The sequence below is a fragment of the Berghia stephanieae genome, chromosome 5 (assembly GCF_034508935.2).
Source record: "Berghia stephanieae isolate SIO BIC M18660-M18661 chromosome 5, UCSD_Bste_1.3, whole genome shotgun sequence".
Classification (NCBI taxonomy): Eukaryota; Metazoa; Mollusca; class Gastropoda; order Nudibranchia; family Aeolidiidae; genus Berghia; species Berghia stephanieae.
Genome location: NC_088364.1, coordinates 59717907 through 59736862, shown reverse-complemented (window position 1 = coordinate 59736862; position 18956 = coordinate 59717907). Strand labels below are relative to the sequence as shown.

The 18956-nt window shown below is 35.2% G+C and overlaps 1 protein-coding gene across 4 annotated transcripts in view; it reads right to left on the bottom strand.

The window, feature by feature from the left end:
* Positions 1-17670, bottom strand: part of LOC144973338 (cytochrome P450 4V2-like) — a 38249-nt gene extending 20579 nt beyond the window's left edge. Inside the window, exons 1-2 of one of the 4 annotated variants that reach the window (XM_078915637.1) lie at positions 17035-17670; positions 15368-15480 (exon numbers count right to left, since the gene is read on the bottom strand). In XM_078915637.1, the coding sequence (XP_078771763.1) occupies positions 15368-15480; positions 17035-17188 (267 nt within the window). In that variant the 5' untranslated portion in view covers positions 17189-17670. Of the gene's footprint in view, positions 1-2345; positions 2459-3290; positions 3404-15367; positions 15481-17034 lie in introns of those variants that run through there. The other 3 variants (XM_078915635.1, XM_078915636.1, XM_078915638.1) reach the window with 3 other exon arrangements.
* Between the last annotated feature and the right edge of the window lie 1286 nt (positions 17671-18956).

Below are 18956 nucleotides of genomic sequence, written 5' to 3'. Positions count from 1 at the left end.
GCATAGATGTTTGTTTTTTTTTAAAGTGAAAGAAAGTGAACACGAGAGTCTTGAAAAAAATATGGAAAAGCCCGCGTGTGCTCATTATCGTCCAAATTATGAAAGAGCGGAGAGATATAAATTAATCTCACAAAATTCTAAACAGCTTATTTTCAATGAGAGTGTCTGTCGTAGTATGTTGAGAAAATAATAAATATAGGCCAGTTATATAATATTTCTCTTGGAATACAAGAACGCATGGCTATAAATAAATAAATACAATAAATAAATAAACCAATAAATAAATAAATAATTAATTAATAAATAGATAAAATTGGTTTGGTAGCCTAAGGAAAACAATTAAATATTTCATTTTTATACTATTATAAAGCACGATAAGCATGCTTTGATTAGATAATATATTATATTTTTATGGATTTGGAATTATTAAACGAGTTATTATTGCCGCGCCGCTTAACACCACGAGCTTGCGTGGGAGTGTTATTGCGCGGTAAACCCACATTTATTCTACTCCTCAAAATAATATTCTAATATATTTCGTATTCAATAAGTTGTAAAAAGCTATATCTTGCAATGAATTCAAGTTACCTTTTGTGATCATTAAAACAAAATATTTGCTTCCTCATCAAAACGATCACATGACATTCCTTATATTTAGAACTACGCACCGAAAGATTATTTCAGGTGGCCAATCAAGTGCCTATTTAAGCCAATGAAATTAGCGGAAATATTTTGTTGAATAAAATTTTTAGTCAACGAGATCATTACATTATTGAACCGTTTATGTTTAGACAAGGAAAGATATATTTTTACAAGGGTGGAATAATAACCCTTTGAATATTGATGTTGATAGTAGAAATTTGTTAAATCTGGAGAGAAAAAATTAAAAAATCAAACAAATAGAAAAAAACCCAACAACAACAACAAAACAAACAAACAAAAAAAAACAACAAAAAACAAAACAAATAAAACAACAAAACAATTTTGAACAATTTTGGCCAGAAAATTTGTCATTCAAATATCGATCGACTTATTAAAGTCCCAGGTTTGAGAGTTGTTCTTTTTATTTTTTTATTTTACAAAACGAGGGTCATTTATATCGATCGATGTTTGACAGACGAGTTTTCTGGATATAAAAAAAAAAAAAATGTACGGCAGTTCTACATATTCATTAATTATGGTCATTTCAAAATACAAACGAAGTGCACAGTGGTAGAAAAAAAACCCAACAAAATCGTGCAAAATGTGAAATAGGTGAAAAGATAGGGGTTGTGTGAATGGACGAGGGGAAGTTAAGTGTCCTAGTTAGTCTGTGCAAACTATTTCAAACGAATGGAACCGAACCTCGGGGAAAACCAAATCCCCAATAGCAGTGAGATTCACAAGACTTACCCTCAGATGGAAGCAAGGCTAAGATACATTCTAGAAGAGGTCGATGAGACAAAACTGTCAAACTAGAATATAACTTATTCTAAATCAGCCACCACCTCCTCCCCCCCCCCCCCCCCCCCCCCCCCCCCCCCGCCGAATTTAAATTTAACGATGATTGCACATTTGACATTGAAAACGTCTCAGCATCGCCCCATGTTAATAATATTATTACAATTGAAGCTTATTGCCCTGCTAAATTTCGAAGCTCCTTTGTCTGTGAATCAAATTTTACGACTGGTGGTCAGCATTAATAAGATTTTATTCTTTCTTACACAACGACTCGAGATATCGGCATCTGAGATAAAATTACTATATTTCAGATTTTTTTTGGTAAAAAAAATATTTGAGCTCTTGTCAGGGCATATCACAGGAGGAAAATATTGTCACATGCATAACATAATAATAAAACAGACGATTATATAGAATGATATACAAAAATATAACGATAAATATCGGTCGTGATGCCGGGGCAAAATTTAAGGGAAGACCAGATGCCGATCCAGTCATTGACTTTCAAGAATTTATGAAGGGGAGAGAGGGGAGGAGGAGGAGAGGAATGACGATACAGTGGAATCCTGATAATTCAAGAAACACCGCCGGACCAGAAAGATTGGTTGGCACACTTTAAGCAAAGTTTACTTTATCCATTCATTATCAATGGAATGCACTTAGGTAGAGAACAGACAATTTCGGAGACCAACAAAAGGTATTGACTTTAGGGAGAAGTTGATTTTAAGAGTGTTGACTTTATGTTGGTTCCATTATACGAAACTGTCGAATTACATGAATGATGCAAATACCAGTTTGAATCGTTGGGTATTTTGCCTCGACATCACGAGCGACATTAGACAGTACGACATGTTGGATACAGAGAATGTGTTACACATTGCAGACATGCATTCATTCAGTAATACCTCCACATATTTTGGTTTCCAAACTACGATGTTACATTTGCTCGCCAACAAAACTTTCATTATTCCATACTTTGCAAATTCATTGGTTAATCCTCGTAACTGCAGATACCATTCTGAAATTATAAAACCATGATATGAATGCAAATTCAATTATTTTATTTCTTTGTTGGTTCGATTTTTCGTCTTTGGTATCAGGGTTTGTTTATTTTGTTTCATGTTGCTGATTTGTTTATTTGTATGTTGATTTTGTTTTGTTTTGACTCTGTTTTTTTTTTTGTTATATGGTTTTAATTATTCTTGAAAACTGTCAAAAAATGTGAGAAAACCACGTAGGGCCATCATGGGCAAGGCTATCTGTATACAAGAAGGCCTTGGACATGACCGTAAGTGGTTTGTGCTAGGCAGGCAGTTATAAGGAAAACTGATCAAAAATTGAACTCAAAACCATTTAATCAATTCGATATTCATCACGGGATTGTTTTGAATACTACGTGGTTCTGAAGACACTTTCGGCTGATTAGATGATACTCCCTACAGTGCGGTCAATTTGCCAAAATTTTATTTTGTAACTTCAAATCTCGATGAAATCCGATGCCTCTTACTTATTTATAATCCTTAAACATGCGACTTTTTTGAAAGCATATGCTAACGACATATTATAGTCCACGGAGGTCTCAGGTTTAATATAATGAGTGCCATCTTTATTAATTAATATTTGATACAAAACAGAAAAAAAAAACTCTTGGCCAAAATGTTTTTTTTTTTAATATGCTTGTAACGGACAGAATAAATTTTTGGCGGTCTGGTATTACATTATACGTCATGAACACGGTTTGTCTTTGAATGTGTTACACATTGCAGGTGATAGACACACTACACACTACACACTTAGTGCTTGACACACAAAAATTGAGACAATTGCATTTCGTTGGTAGAAGTTGATACCTCGATGTATTTGGATTTCCAAACAGCGACGATTACTTTTCTCGCCAGTAAGAGCTTTACGATTCCGTAGCTTCCGTACTCAACGTAGTATCCTTGCAATTGTAGATACCATTCTGAAACAACAAAACCCAACGTTCCAATGATAAATGTATGTTTTTTTCTCTCGGTTCATGAGCCTCCCAAGTGTAGCAATAATATATTTAATCTTTATTTGAAGTACATCGGGTGATTCTTCATGAAGTTATGGTCAGATGTACGTATAGGGAAGGTACCCAGCAACTTTTCTCAAATTTCTTACTTTTTCAACTTGACTAGCTGTAAAAAATATTTAGAAGTGAAATTAAGATATGATATTTCCCGAAGATGTACACAAAGGGTTGATTTAATGATTTATGACAAGAACACATTTTTGATAAAAATTGACCTTCTAATTAAACTTGGCAATATCTCAGTTCAGACCTTTTCACCATCCGACTGATTATGGTATTCACTGTAACAATATTTGTCATAATATTCTGAAAAAAGACACGTTTTAAAAATTTTGGCCCCAGCAAATATCGGCCAATAAAAACGAAAGATCGATATTTGAAGGATGGATTTTCTGTCCAAAACTTTAAAAACGTAAGGTGGGAATTAAAAAAAAATTAAAATGGAGGAAAGTTTGCAGAGTATCAAAAGATAGGTCACTTAGAAATGTCGGAAAATAACACGAAAAATAAAAATAAAAATAGCTGAAATCCGCTAATTGGCGCGGACATCTAGCAGCTATGACCAATATGGCCGTCTAATTCAAGGGTAAGAAAGAAAGAGAGACCAAATTGTTTTTACATCCTGGATGTATCCATGATCCGTTATTACTACAGCCAACATGACAGTCTGGAGAAGACAATGTTTTCATGGCCTTATTCTCCAACAAGAGAGATAGGAATAAGACCCCCCCCCCCTCTCTCTCTCTCTCTCTCTCTCTCTCTCTCTCTTCCCCCCCAAAAATGAGCTTTTATATAGTGCAATACCCACTAAACGTGTTGAAAGCGCTTTACAACAGCCAACAGCAACACTTAACATGTAGGACGACACATGACGTCTGTTAGGCTATACTACAATTTTTTTAAATTTCGGACAGAGACAACGCTGTTAAGGACCAGGTATACTCATTTTACACCTGAGCACAATGAGAGAATATTATGAGTAAAAGGCTTTTCCAAGGACTCAACAATGTTGCCGATCAGATAGGGACCCAAACACAGGACATTCATACCCGAAGGCGGGTCTCATACCACGAGACCACATAGCTGCACAATAAACCAAGTCATGATTCACACATGAGAATAAATTTATCAAATAAAGGAAACAAAACCTTTAAACTGAAAGACCTTCAGCAGGGTAGCTGAAGTCACCTTAGCATAATTTGAAAGATTCTGATTCGTTCGTTGTGTTAATACATGATGCCAAAAGGAATTTTCCTGATTGTCGTTTGATTAAGATGATAATAATAATAGTAATCATGATGATGATGATGATGATAATAATAATAATAATAATAATAATAATAATAATAATAATAATAATAATAATAATAATAATAATAATAATAATAATAATATTAACGACGACGACTATGACAACGACGACGACGACGACGATGATGATGATGATGTTGATGATGATGATGATGGCGATGATGATGATAACTGTTCCTAAAACTAAAGGATACATATATATATATATATATATATATATATATATATATATATATATATATATATATATATTGTGTGTGTGTGTGTGTGTGTTTATATATATATATCAAAATGACATGGGTAAGTCTTTAATGAAAATGGCTGGAAAACAGGAAAGTCAAAACAAAACAAAAGTTTTAAAAATTACATTTTTTTTTAAAAGCCGACACATTATTACACAGAATGCAAACAAATTCAACCAATACATAGATAAATAAATAGAAAACAAAGCCCATTAAAAATCGATACAAAAATAATACGAAGCAAAACACCCTATCGAGAAAAAAATAAATAAATAAAATAAAAATAAAAATAAAAATAAAGCAAAAATAAGGCAAAAACATAAAAGAAATATCATTAAAGGTTTTTTTTTGGCTTACGATGATTGAACTTGATACATTGTGTTAATTAATGGTTAACATAAATCGACACACAATTTCCACTAATCCACTCTGGGACATGCGGTGCTACATCAAATTGTAGCAATGACTATGAAAAATGTTTTTTTCTCTTTTTGAGGAAAAAGTTTGTCTAAAATCAAAGTCCTATCTCCACTGAGTAAAAATGTTTTTGAATTTTGAAAATCCATTCATAAATAAACAAGTTATGCAGTTTCAAAGGTGTCATTTATTTGGATGACCCGCAAAGAGGAAAAAACGCGAAAATATGGGATGCTTTTTCGGCATTTTTTTTCGACCTTTGGTTGTATCTTGCGTAATAAGTGGATTAAAAGATTGAAACTTGAAGAGCAAATTAGGATGGTGTTTTGTAAAATACGGGAAAAGTACTCGTCATATTCATATGAAATTTTACAACCAAAAAGAAGAAATGTTCATGTATTACCTTGTCAGCGACAAAACCTCCACGCCCGGTAGTTTTAGAAATATTTTACTCCAAAGAGTAAAAATCTATTTTTAACGGTCTTCTGGTAAACGTACGAGTTTTGTCGCTTGATATAATCTAAAATTACCATTTTTCTGTGTGCCAACTTTCAGTCATATTCATCGATAAACGGCGTCGTAATTGATTTTTTAAAATAGCATATAAGAAACGGCTTCGTCCCATATTTTGTCGCGAATTCGGGCACTTCGTGAGCGAAAAAGAGGCCCAAAGAATTGTGCGGGATAGTCATTGCTACAAATTGTAACAAAATCAATAATGTATGAATAGTTCTAATTACAATTTTTAAAGTTTTGTCATGAAATATTAAGCTGTGGGGTGTAAAAAGAGATGAATGAAAATGAAAATAACAGCTTAAAAAACCCAGCTTAATATAACAAAAATGAATATAACAACTTCATTGTTTTTTGTTGTTGGCTGAAGAAAGGTTTTGAGCCCGAAACGTTACGTGTTTTGTATTTTATTCTTTTTTAAATTTGTTATTATAATATTCATTTTTGTTTCGTATTGAATCATTGCAAGGCAGAGCAGAAAAAAAATAAGCAAAAGAATAGAAGGATCAGCCTGTCTTTAACCCTCTCCTTACCAGCCATTTTTCAGGATTTTCCCCAAAAAACTTCACACCCAACTAACACAAAATAGATTTTTATCACTAAAACCCAATAGCGGTAAAGTTCTTGCGATACAGAATTTCTTTAGCAAAACATACAACACACTGTTCATTTTCTTTAAATTTTAAGATGTACAAGAGAAATTTGAATAAGAAAAAAGATTGGTTGTATCGTAACAAATGTGACGATTTTCCTATAGTTGGTACGGAGAGGGTTGAGCTGGAAATAAATCAAGGAAATCCCAGGTTTGAGAGTTTTTGACAAGATGAAGGGCATTTTAATCGATCGATATTTGAAGGCAGGTATATATATATATATATATATATATATATATATATATATATATATATATATATATATATATTATATATATATGAGTGTTGGTGGGTACTTGTAGGTACGAAAGTGCTCGATAATGGTGGCTAGAGCTAATATATAATGTAAATTTTCACTCACATTTTTTTGCCGAGACGACTCGTTTCTGTGTTCCTTACACTTCCTCAGTCGGCATAATCCATTTGCAATGTCCGTAGAAAACTCCAAACTAAAGTTGTTTCGCTGTGTAGTGGTGATTAGTTTTGATGTGTATTGTGATGTGCTCTCATGTTTATATTATGAGTGTGTGTGTGTGTGTGTGTGTGTGTGTGTGTGCGTGTAGGTGTGTTGTGTGTACATGTGTGTGTGATATTGTAGTGGAATGTGGTTGCGGCGGGGGGGGGGGGGGGGGGGGGGGGGGGGGGGGGGGGGGGGGGTATAATGGGGTCGGGAGGGGGGGGAAGGGGGGGGGGGGGAGGTATTTGGCCTTTTGCGTTTTGAGCTTGAAAAACACCAACAATAACCTGGGAGGTCGTCAAGCAAAGCAGCCCCTACAGATGCGGGGCTAGAAAATGCAATTTATGCCTGACAGAGAAACCGGAGATTTTACTACACAACCACAGAAACAATAGCACCTTAAACAAAAGATCTGAACTGATGACAATGTGCAGACACTAACAAATTCAAGCTCAAAACGAAAAAGGCCAAATAGCCCCCCCCCCCCCCCTCCCGACCCCATTATACCCCTCCTCCCCCCCTCTCCCCCCCCCCCCCCCCCCCCCCCCCCCCGCCGCAACCACATTCCACTACAATATCCACACACACATGTACACACAACACACCTACCACCACACACACACACACACACACACACACACACACTCATAATATAAACATGAGAGCACATCACAATACACATCAAAACTAATCACCACTACACAGCGAAACAACTTTAGTTTGGAGTTTTCTACGGACATTGCAAATGGATTATTGCAAATGGATTATGCCGACTGAGGAAGTGTAAGGAACACAGAAACGAGTCGTCTCGGCAAAAAAATGTGAGTGAAAATTTACATTATATATATATATATATATATATATATATATATATATATATATATATTATATATATATATATATATATATATATATACATATTTATATTTCCATGTCGTCGATCTGGACTTTTAATAATGTATTTATGTTTTCATTGTTTTTGTTTGTTGTTTTTTGTTTTGTTTTTTCTTTTAAAGTTTTTTTGTTGTTTTTTTTTTTTTTGGGGGGGGGGGGGTGGGGCGGTTGTTGGCTGGAGAAGAGTTTTTATATTATTATTATTATTATTTTTTGAAACAGAAATATTCATGTTTGTTTATTTCTTTATTTACAGCCCACGGCTTCTAGCAGCTAAGTATCACTTTGATATTTGAAGAAGGACGAGTTTTCTGGCCCAAATTTTAAATACGTGTTGTTGTTTTTTCAGAGTTTGGAGCAATACTAGCTATTAAAAAAACTAGATTCAGAAGGACCACGTTAACTGAACCCAACGGTATCAGGAACCTGTAGAGGTCACATAGGAATGACGTAGTCACGGTAGTCACCGATATCCTTAAACTATAACTTTCCATTATCATACTATCAATTGTTAACTACTGTAATTACTGACTTATCCGTCCATTGTGACCCTCTTGACAACAGGGTTATATAATGAGTGGTGACTGAAGTGCTCTTATTTGTAGGTCTGATAACCTAAATTCTTGTGGGCTCATTGTTGTAACGGAAATCTTTTAAAACGACGCAAAATAATGTCCATTACAACAATGTTAAACTAGGCCTACAATTGCGTTCGGATGTCAGACCTGCATATATGTATACATCGGTGGTGACTCATTGTAAATCTGAAATTTACAAATTAATGATACATCTTTTCTCGTATAGAAGGAACGCAATTGACGCCACGCAGTTCTTTGTTATTGTTTTTAGCCAGCCATTTGTATGAGTAGTTCTCACAAAATTGTATAAATCAGACTATAAACATTTAAGGTTAGGCATAATTTTGTGTGTTGGTACCTAACGGTTGGCAGATGGTGGGAGTAGTTTAACTAAGCGCATAGCATCAATAAAAATATCCCTCGGTCTAGCGCGTAATTTATCAAGGAGGAACTGGAACTTTCATATTTGACCTGATGTTATCATACTGAAGCTTTGAAAATCCGGCCTACTACCATCTAGAAATTGAATGTGTGAGTAATCACAACTACATTCGACTAAACAAGCTTATGTTCGATTACCCCAAGTACACATCGTGACTCCTTCAGAGCCATTAGGTCCATGGAGCCGGAGTTTATCCCTGTTTCTATATTGTGAAACGGACAATCGCAATTGCTTACTACCCTTTCGGTAGGACGCTAGTCTATCACAAAGTACTGTCCGCCAAATCTAACAGATTCAGCTAACTGTTCACTGCTGAGTGGACAGTGGGGTGGGGGGGGGGGGGGGTGTCAGAAAAATCTCGACTGCACCCAGGATCAATCTTGGTCCCTTTGGGTGTGAAGCGAGTGTTCTATCAACTGAGCTACCGGGACCAACCCCCCCCCCCCCCACCACAAATTTAAAAAATTAAAAAAAAAAACAAAAAACAAACCAACAAAACTAACATTAATTTGATTAAATCCTTCAATTCTATGGCTTTCATTTTATGATTTAACGATGGCATGATCTTCAGTTCTCACCAGTTAACTGCCGTATGTTGTGGAAAGACACGTATTTAAGAATTTGGCCAGAAATCTCGTCTTCAAATAACGATGATCCTCATCTTGGTTATAATAAATAATAAAATAATAATAATAATAATAATAATAATAATAATATAATAAATAATAATAATATAATAATAATAATAATAATAATAAAATAATAATAATAATAATAATAATAATAATAATAATAATAATAATAAATAATAATAATAATAATATAATAAATGATAAGAAGAAGAAGAAGAAAAAGAAGAAAGAAGAAGAAGAAGAAGAAAGAAGAAGAAAAGAAGAAAGAAGAAGAGAAGAAGAAGAAGAAGAAGAAGAAGAAGAAGAAGAAGAAAAAAGAAAGAAGAAGAAGAAGAATGATGATGATGATGATGATAATAATCTCTCTCTCTCTCTCTCTCTCTCTCTCTCTCTCTCTCTCTCTCTCTCTCTCTTTCTCTCTCAAACCTAGCTCTTAACGCAGACATGCCTAATTACAAGTTTTAAAATTAGAAATTTTTAGGAGACAGAAATAGTCATCACTATTGTTAACTTTATATATCAACAATTAACCCTCACACTCAAATGATTAAATAACACATCAAAATCCTTTATTAGTCTGGGATCGACTTCAATTTTCGATAACTTTTAACTCACTCAATCCTAGATATTTTTGCTACTGTTCAAAACTGTAAAAAAAAAAAAAAGTGTATTAAAAATCAACATGTGCATTGATAGTTTTATTCCAACCACCATTAACATGTAAAAATTAAAAACATTAGCTTTGATACTCTACGCCTATAATGTGCCTCAGAAAAATGTAATAAATAGGCATGGGGTAAAAGTAGCCCAGGTAAACTACGGATATAATCGGTGTTAGGGTTTAGTGAGTTAATGACTTAGAGGTGCTCATTAAGTTTTGAAGTTTGAGCCAATATTTCGTAATTCTATGAATTTTTCGTATTAGTCGGCAGCCTGCTTAACGACCACCCCCGAGGTCCTATGTTTGAGAGTTTATACCAAGATAAAGGTAATTTAAATCGATCGATAATTTGAAGGACAAGTTTCCTGGCCAAAATTTTAAATACGTGTTTGTTTTTTTCAGAATAAGGTAGTGAACTGGTTAAAAAAATAAAACGCCATGTTATGTTCCTATTTGTTTGTCTTCTCAAAACCATTAATTATTATGCTAACACAATTTACAAAGTTCAACAGACAGCCTTCCTCCCTGAACTGCCGCACTCTGGAAAAAAAAACATATTTAAAAACTTGGCCAGAAAACTCGTCCTTCAAATATCGATCGATTTAAATGGCCCTCATCTTGGCAAAAACTCTCAAACCTGGGATCTCGCAAAGTCTTCTTTTAAGTCTCAGGTTTGAGAATGTTTACCAAGATGCGAGTCATTTAAATCGACCGTTCTTTGAAGGACGAGTTTTATGGCCCAATTTTTAAATACGTGTTTTACCAGAGTACCTACGCAGTTAACTAGTTGATGAGGTGTACGAAAAGATTACGTTACTGTATCAGTAACAACGATATGAGGTCACCATACACCTAATGAGTCAACATAATTATCATCACCCATTACGTGTCCAAGTCCAGCCAAGCCAGTTTTAAGTCACAAACGTTCGGGATTGTTGAAAAAAAAAAAACCCCAAAAAACCTAGAAGTTTTATTCAGAAACTGACATGTAATAAATTAGCACAGACGTTCGGGATTGTTGAAAAAAAAAAACAAAAAAAAACAACCCCCCCCCCCAAAAAAAAAAAAAACAACATAGAAGGGGTCACAGGCTGATAGCTAACATGTAATAAATTAGCAGAACCCCCCCCCCCCCCACCAAAAAAAAAAGAAAAAAAAAAGAAAAAACAAACATAGAAGAGGTCATAAGCTGATAGGTGACATTTTATAAATTAGCACAGACGTTCAAGTCTGTTGGAAAAAAAAAACCAAACAAACATTAAAGGGGTCACAGGCTGATAGCTGACATTTAATAAATTAGCAGACGTTCGGGATTGTTGAAAAAAAAAAACAAACATAGAAGAGGTCATAGGCTGATAGGTGACATTTTATAAATTAGCACAGACGTTCGAGATTGTTGAAAAAATAAAAACAAACATAGCAGTCACAGACCGGTAGCTGAAATCTAATAAATGAGCAAACCATTGCTCAAAACTAGAACACAAAAAATAAATCCTCTGAACCAAGAAAAAAACAAAACAAAACAAAATAAAAACATAACAAAAAAACCCCCAAAACATTCTATCATTTATCTGTAAATTTCAATGACATCTTTATATTTATTTATTTATTCATATATTTATATATTAATTAATTCAAAAATTAATTAGTTAATTTATAATTTTTCTAAATGTATCTATTTATTTATTTATTTATTTATTTATTTATCTATTTATTTGTTCATGACTGGACATGATTATGATAACCGAAGATTGTAAAAATATTTTATTCATATTATGGATGGGTAAATCTTGATGAATTACTATAAATATGAAAGCTGACACTAATGACTCATGCCAATAATGAATACAGTACAGGAGACTGGGAGACCAATAGCACGCAAAGCCCATAAATCGTATATTAATCTACCCCTCTCCCTAAATAGCAACGCGTAATGATATCATGTTTAAAATAATATGTGACATCAGATTATAAATCGTTAAGTTTCACCAAAAAAAATCTGATTTTTAAAAAGAAGTATCATTTAATATCTTTGAACATGTCTTTTATTCAAAGATGACGAAATCAAAATGCGCTGAGGGGCAGAATAAAAGATTTCTTACACTCTTGCTTTTTGGAATTCGAACTCTGTTCCCAACGCGCACTAGCAAGCTCGTCGTGCAGCGGTTAGGAACACGTCCGGAATTCCAAAAAGCAAGAGTGTAAGAATCGTGGATTATATTATAACAACAACACATTGACAATGTCCAGTCCAACGGCTCAATACATACAGTAGCAGGTAGATTATACAGAGCTTTGAGTGTATTTAGTGGATATTGTGCTACATAAAGGTTCAAGTTTCGATTATTTTATGTATTTTTGAAACAAAAAATAAGTTTGGCTTTGTTTGCTCTATATTTTTTCTAAATTATTGAAATATCTGAAAATCCAATAGATACACGCTTACAATATCAAAATAATATAAAATTGATCGGTTAACAGAAAAACAAATTGAATTATACAGTCAGGTTAAGATGAATATAAAATTATCATTATTAATTTGTTTTTTTAATTGTCTTCATTTACCTATTCAAAGGGAAATGTGACTTTAGGGTTCACTCCAAGGGGTACTAGAATAACCCAGGCGTTAGTCGCAGTGCAGCGCCGCAAAGTGAGATAGGGTGAGGTGGCTTGCTCATGACCACACAGCCCAGCGGGGAGTCGAACTCGGTACGTTCTGGTACAAAGCAATGACCATACCACTTTGCCATGCTAACCCATTAAAATAGAAAGAATGTCAGTCCAATGCCCGAACATACATTGGGGTTCGCCCTGCTGACAGAGTAGGTAATGTCCTTAATCAACTACAGTATGATACACATGAACAAAAATAAAATAAATAACAAGAACATTTGAAGGATAATTTCAGGTATCTGTGCGTGCCTTGTTAGAAATGGTGACAGCACCAAGTCACGAACAATTCCTGGCCGCTCTGAGCGCATACAACATGGCGCAACGCTTGTCGCCAACACACTGGCGTTGACTGCCCGAAGGAAGGAAGGAAGGAAGGAAGGAAGGAAGAAGAAGAAGAAGAAGAAGAAGAAGAAGAAGAAGAAGAAGAAGAAGAAGAAGAAGAAGAAGAAGAAGAAGAAGAAGAAGAAGAACAACAACAACAACAACACAATGGTGACCTATCAATTCAAAACAGTATTAAATCGGGATGATTTAAATACTAAAAATTGCATTAGGTCCAAAAACATGAGTCTCCGGTTAAGTTTATGTGCTTTGTGAAAACAGTTTGATCATGTCGTGTGAACGCCCGAAATTTATTGCATCTAATTTTTTATGATCGTTTTAACGCTACAGTATTCACTTGTTGACATCCGCTTCATCTCGGCATGATACCAGTTTAAAGCTATGAGTCACATTTAAGGCTAACACGGAGAGTCACGAATCGTTTATTTCCTCAATGGACTGACAGGACAATGCTGAACACATGTTTCTTATTAACCTTGTTTGGAACACTTCAGGCGGATTCGAATTTAGTAGTCCAATCTAATATCATAAATTCAGTTTATATGTTTAATAGGATTCAATAGTCTGATGTCACGTCCGCCCAGAAACCAGCAGCTTGGATCTAAAGAAAGAAAATCGGTACTTTTTATTCTTCATGCTGGCTATAACTTTTTCACATGTCATGTGACCAGAATGTATGAAAGTCAAAACACAATCAGATTTATAATGAATTTCTCCTCTGAATACACTTATATGCTCGTCGGAGAAGTATTTCATTAGGGCGGTGATGGAGATAATGGCGTCCGCCATTGTTCCGATATTTAGAACCAGTTACTAGGGAAGTGACGTAACGGTTGAACCCTACTGAGGAGTAAGAATGATGAAAACAAAAAGTTCTCAATTGTAACAAACTATCATAAAACCAATAAATAGATAGCACGCCAATGCCCCCCCCCCCTCCCCAACACATACACACACACACACACACACACACACACACACACACCACCTAGTTGCGTCAATCTTCATCGCATGAAGCTGCAACTATTTTGGATTGGATTGGATTGGATCAAATCGCAGCTATTTTACCTATAATACAGCAGCAACAGCGATGCGACTTTGGCTTCATTGAAACCCTGACTGCATCGCTGTTACTGCTCTATGCTCTGTTTAGAGATGATGGTTAGGTATGCTGGGAAAATCATGGAAGAAATCAAATGGGGAACATGTGACCTGATAGAAATTAAATCTTGCCGTTAAAGGGTTAACACAAAACGGCATTTGACATCGAATCTACACTGTCCTACTTTGATAATAACACTCAATCTCAACAGCAACACGTAACATGACGCCTGTTAGGCGATATTACAATTTTTTTTCCAACAAAGACAACGCTGTTAACTCATTTTTCACCCGAGTACAGAGAGAGATGTGAGTGAAGAGCCTTTTCCAAGGACTCAACTATGCGCCGAGCGAGGCTCGAACCCAGGACCTTCCGATTCGAAAGCGAGTGGCATACCTCAAGTCCGCATAGCCGCATGGAACTGTCTTTTTAAATCAAACTTCATTTACACCAAATAAATTATACTTAAAGACAGAGTTTTCAGGAGAAAGGTTAGGATTGAGGTTTTTTTGTTGTTGTTTTTTTTTAATCGTGTTGACAATAGAGTGGTTAGGCAAGATTTAGATGTAGATATCAGAGAACATGCTAAAAAACACACATGGAATAACTCGACACAGACCAAGATGTATGTATACATCAGTAATCTTTACAAGTCTTTGTCAAAAAGTCTGAAATTTTTGGCAGCAGATGTCTGATGTCAACATGAATCACCAATGGTGTCCGGAGGGAGCAAAGTGGGGGTTAATAATCTAATATTATGTATAAAATATACGATAAAATCCTGATCAAATCCCAACATGAAATTTAGTGGTATAGATATTGATTTCATAAAACACAAACAGTGCACCATAAAACAAAAAAAAATTAAAATTCAAAACCCAAAATCCTGAAGATAAAAAAAAGAGAGTAACAAAGCATGCTGGGATATCCTCTAAGGTGCTCTTGGGTTACCTCTACTCTGTCGGGACCATATACCAGAACCACTGGATAGAAGAGAACTTTTACCAGAAACATCCCGGTATAGCGATACTCCGAGCACAGCCGGTGAATATTAGTCCATTTCTCTATCACATCAAGATAATGGTGAGATTGGAGTATAGAGATTAACAATATAGAAGCAAATTTGTATTGCAGAAAGAAAAGCATGAACTAGAGTCATGGAATTGAAATAAATAAATGTATAGAAAGCATAACAAACATGTAAACCAACAAAAAATTCAATGAAAAACACAAATGTATGACATAAATAAAATTGAAAAAAAAAAATCATTCTACACAATGTATTCTGCCTAAAACGAAGAAGAGGGGGGGGGGGGGGCATAACGGTAATTTTCAAAAACCAAAACTCAGCAAGGCATTTGAAACTGCCGTCGAAACGGAGTTCTATGTGAAATATAATTGGCTTATACTGACAAAAAAAATGTTTCCACTTTGGATAGGAATCATTTTATTTCAAATGTATCGATGAATTAAGACAACTCCCAACTTGTACAATTATCAAACCTGCAATTTTTAAAAATAAATTTCAGGTTAAGGAATGTTCGACAAATAGAGGGCTGTATTAGATTCCAATCCATCCTTATTTTAAGTGGTTTTTTTAAACAAAATTGTTTAGCCAAAATTTTAAAAAAGCTTTTTGTCAGTGCACGGTAAACATGTAGTAGGCAGAACACGGGATATGTATTGATTAAAAATAAGAGGAAAAGGAGAAAGTATGAGAAACCGGTACAAGGCGTCAAAGAATGAAAATAGCGAATTGCTGGAGATATTATTTTTTGTTATTGTTGTTTTTCCTTTGTGTGTGTGTGTGTGTGTGTGTGTGTGTGTGTGTGTGTTTATTTTTTAAATTATTTTCCAAGAGACGTTTATATAGACACTCATGAGAAAATGTAATATCAACAAATTTATGATTTTTATTTCCAACTAATTCTAAATGAGTTTGTTTCCGAAATAGAAAAAAGTTCCGATATAAAAATATCAGTGAGGTTTTTTTGTGTGTGATAAATTGGTTGTCATGGCGACGCGGTCTGTCAAAATTGTTGTGTTTTCTGTAGAGTGACAAAATCTCTCTAGCAAAACGACAAGGTAAAATCAAGTAAAAGGAAAATGCAAATATTATTATAGAGTTGCCTAGACGTAATTCTCAAGCACAAATAAAATGGAAAATATGATTTAATGAGAGAGTTAGAAGAAATTGGTAATGTTATGACAGCCAAAAGCAAACATGCGATAAAAAGATAAAAGAAATGATTTTCTGGTACTACAGCATAAAATCATACAGGAATACAGTGTAGTAAAGTGTAATATGACTTTTATTTAAAAAGGCAAAACATGAAACTTCGTAAATAGATTAGTGATGGATTTTTTAAAATCTTTGATGAAAATGTATATATCATTTTGATGATGATGATGATGATGATGACGATGATGATAATGATGATGATGATGATGATCTAGTTTCTACTGCTTTCAGGGGAATACGTACTTAAGTTTAATAAGACACAGAGGAACGTACACACACACACACACGCTCTTCTCTCTCTCACACACACACACACACACAAACACACATTCTCTTCACCCCCAATCCCCAACTTGACCCAAAGAAAAGCACTCACCATGGCCGGATTTCAGCTGATGTGCATTACCAATAATAGGTAATCCTTTTGGTCCTGGCAGTTTACTGACCAATTCCCACTTCCTTTTGTCTTGGTTGTGGTAAGCAGTGCACAGTATAACGATGAAAACCGCAATGAAAATTGACAGGAACATTGTGGAATCCTAAATATAGAAATAGCTAGATCGGTAAACTGTGGAACTGTGTCGACTTACTGGCACTGAACGACACTATCTTTAGTACCGATTCTGGTCGAAGTGAAAATAAAATTGGAAAGAGAAAAATAAGACAGCACACTTAATCAATAATTAATATAAATATTATCTATCACGTAGCGAGTCGAATTATACTCCGCGCTCGTTGCGAATTTACAATGATGATTATCTCCGACTCCGCTCTCGGCAAATTGGATCTTCCGATCCTGACACAGCTGTTTATGTTTGACACAACGCAGCTTAATTTTGTCCTTATTTATACGAGTTCATTCGACCAAACACGTCTGGACTTTAGACATGACCAAGCCTACATAAAAGGAGTTGCAATACCTGCATGCCTAAGGTAACAGAGATTGATTTGGACAACTTTATCTCTCTATTCTCTGACTCTGACTAGAAAGGGTGTACGTTCCGCAGCGACTACACATGCCATTCAGTAGCTATGCGGCATCGGCAAATAACACACAACAAAGTTACCCGCCCGGTCATCAATATTGAGGTCAAAGGTTGTGGCGAGTCGGCATTTTTATATTACGGTCATGGAGATCTTTATATCACCTAGATTACGGTTAAGAAGCGTCCTAGTTTTTAATTTGTTTGTGTGTGTCTGTGTGTGTGAGTGTGTATGTGTGTGTGTATGTGTTTTATTGATTTTGTACTCTCTCTCTCTCTCTCTCTCTCTCTCTCTCTCTCTCTCTCTCTCTCTCTCTCTCTCTTTCTCTGGTTTTATCTGGAACGGTGGGTTTGTTTCGATTTTTTAAAACAAAACATTCATGAGTTATAGTTACCGTGCCCGCTGTTAGCAGCCAGGTACTCATTTTACACCTGAGTAAGGTGAGAGGACTCAACCACGCACCCAGCGTGGATCAAACCCAAGACCTTCCAATCCGAAAGCGAATGTCATACCACTAACCACATAGCCGCACGATACTTGCCTAATAAATAATTAAGTGAAAATAAATTAATATTCTCAATATGTACCCTGGGGTTGATTTTTCTGTAGTCTTTCTCGAGAAAAAAGAACGAAATGACCCAGGCATCAGTCTCAGGAAAGCCCTGTAAAGTGCGCAATAGGAGCTAAGCTTCTTGCACAAGGAAAAGGCTATTTACTCATATTCTTTCACTGCACCCAGTTGTTAGATGAGTACCTGACCTGTGACTGCGTTGTCTTAGTTTTATTTGCTGTTTTTTTTTTTAATAGTTGTAATAACGCCATCAGGGGCGGTTGCTGGCTGTTTATTTAAGACGGAATGGATCGAAAACATTCTCTCACCGTACTCAAATGTAAAATGAGTACCTGACCGGAAGCAGTGATGTCTGTGTTGGAGGAAAATGTTATATCGCCCAACAGGCATCATGTCTCGTTTTCATGTTGCTATTGGCTTAGAAGCCATTTTTAAGTGTTGTGAGCTCACTCAGTGGATATTGCGCAATATCAATGCTCTAGTGGGTTAATTTTTTTAGAATGTGTGTATATTGTATGTAACAAAAAAAAAAGGGGGGGGGGGGCATGTGTGGTTTGAACCTTACAGAGATATATTCACGTAATTGGCTTTTACGAGGGGCATATGATGTAAAAGAGGTCCATTTGTCGATTTTCCTCTAAAGAAAAAAAATTTATATCACCCGATCATTGAAGTCTATGGATCCTTTCGTAGTTGTTTCGGTATGGATTGCGATATACGTCTGTTCATTGAGATTTGTGAAT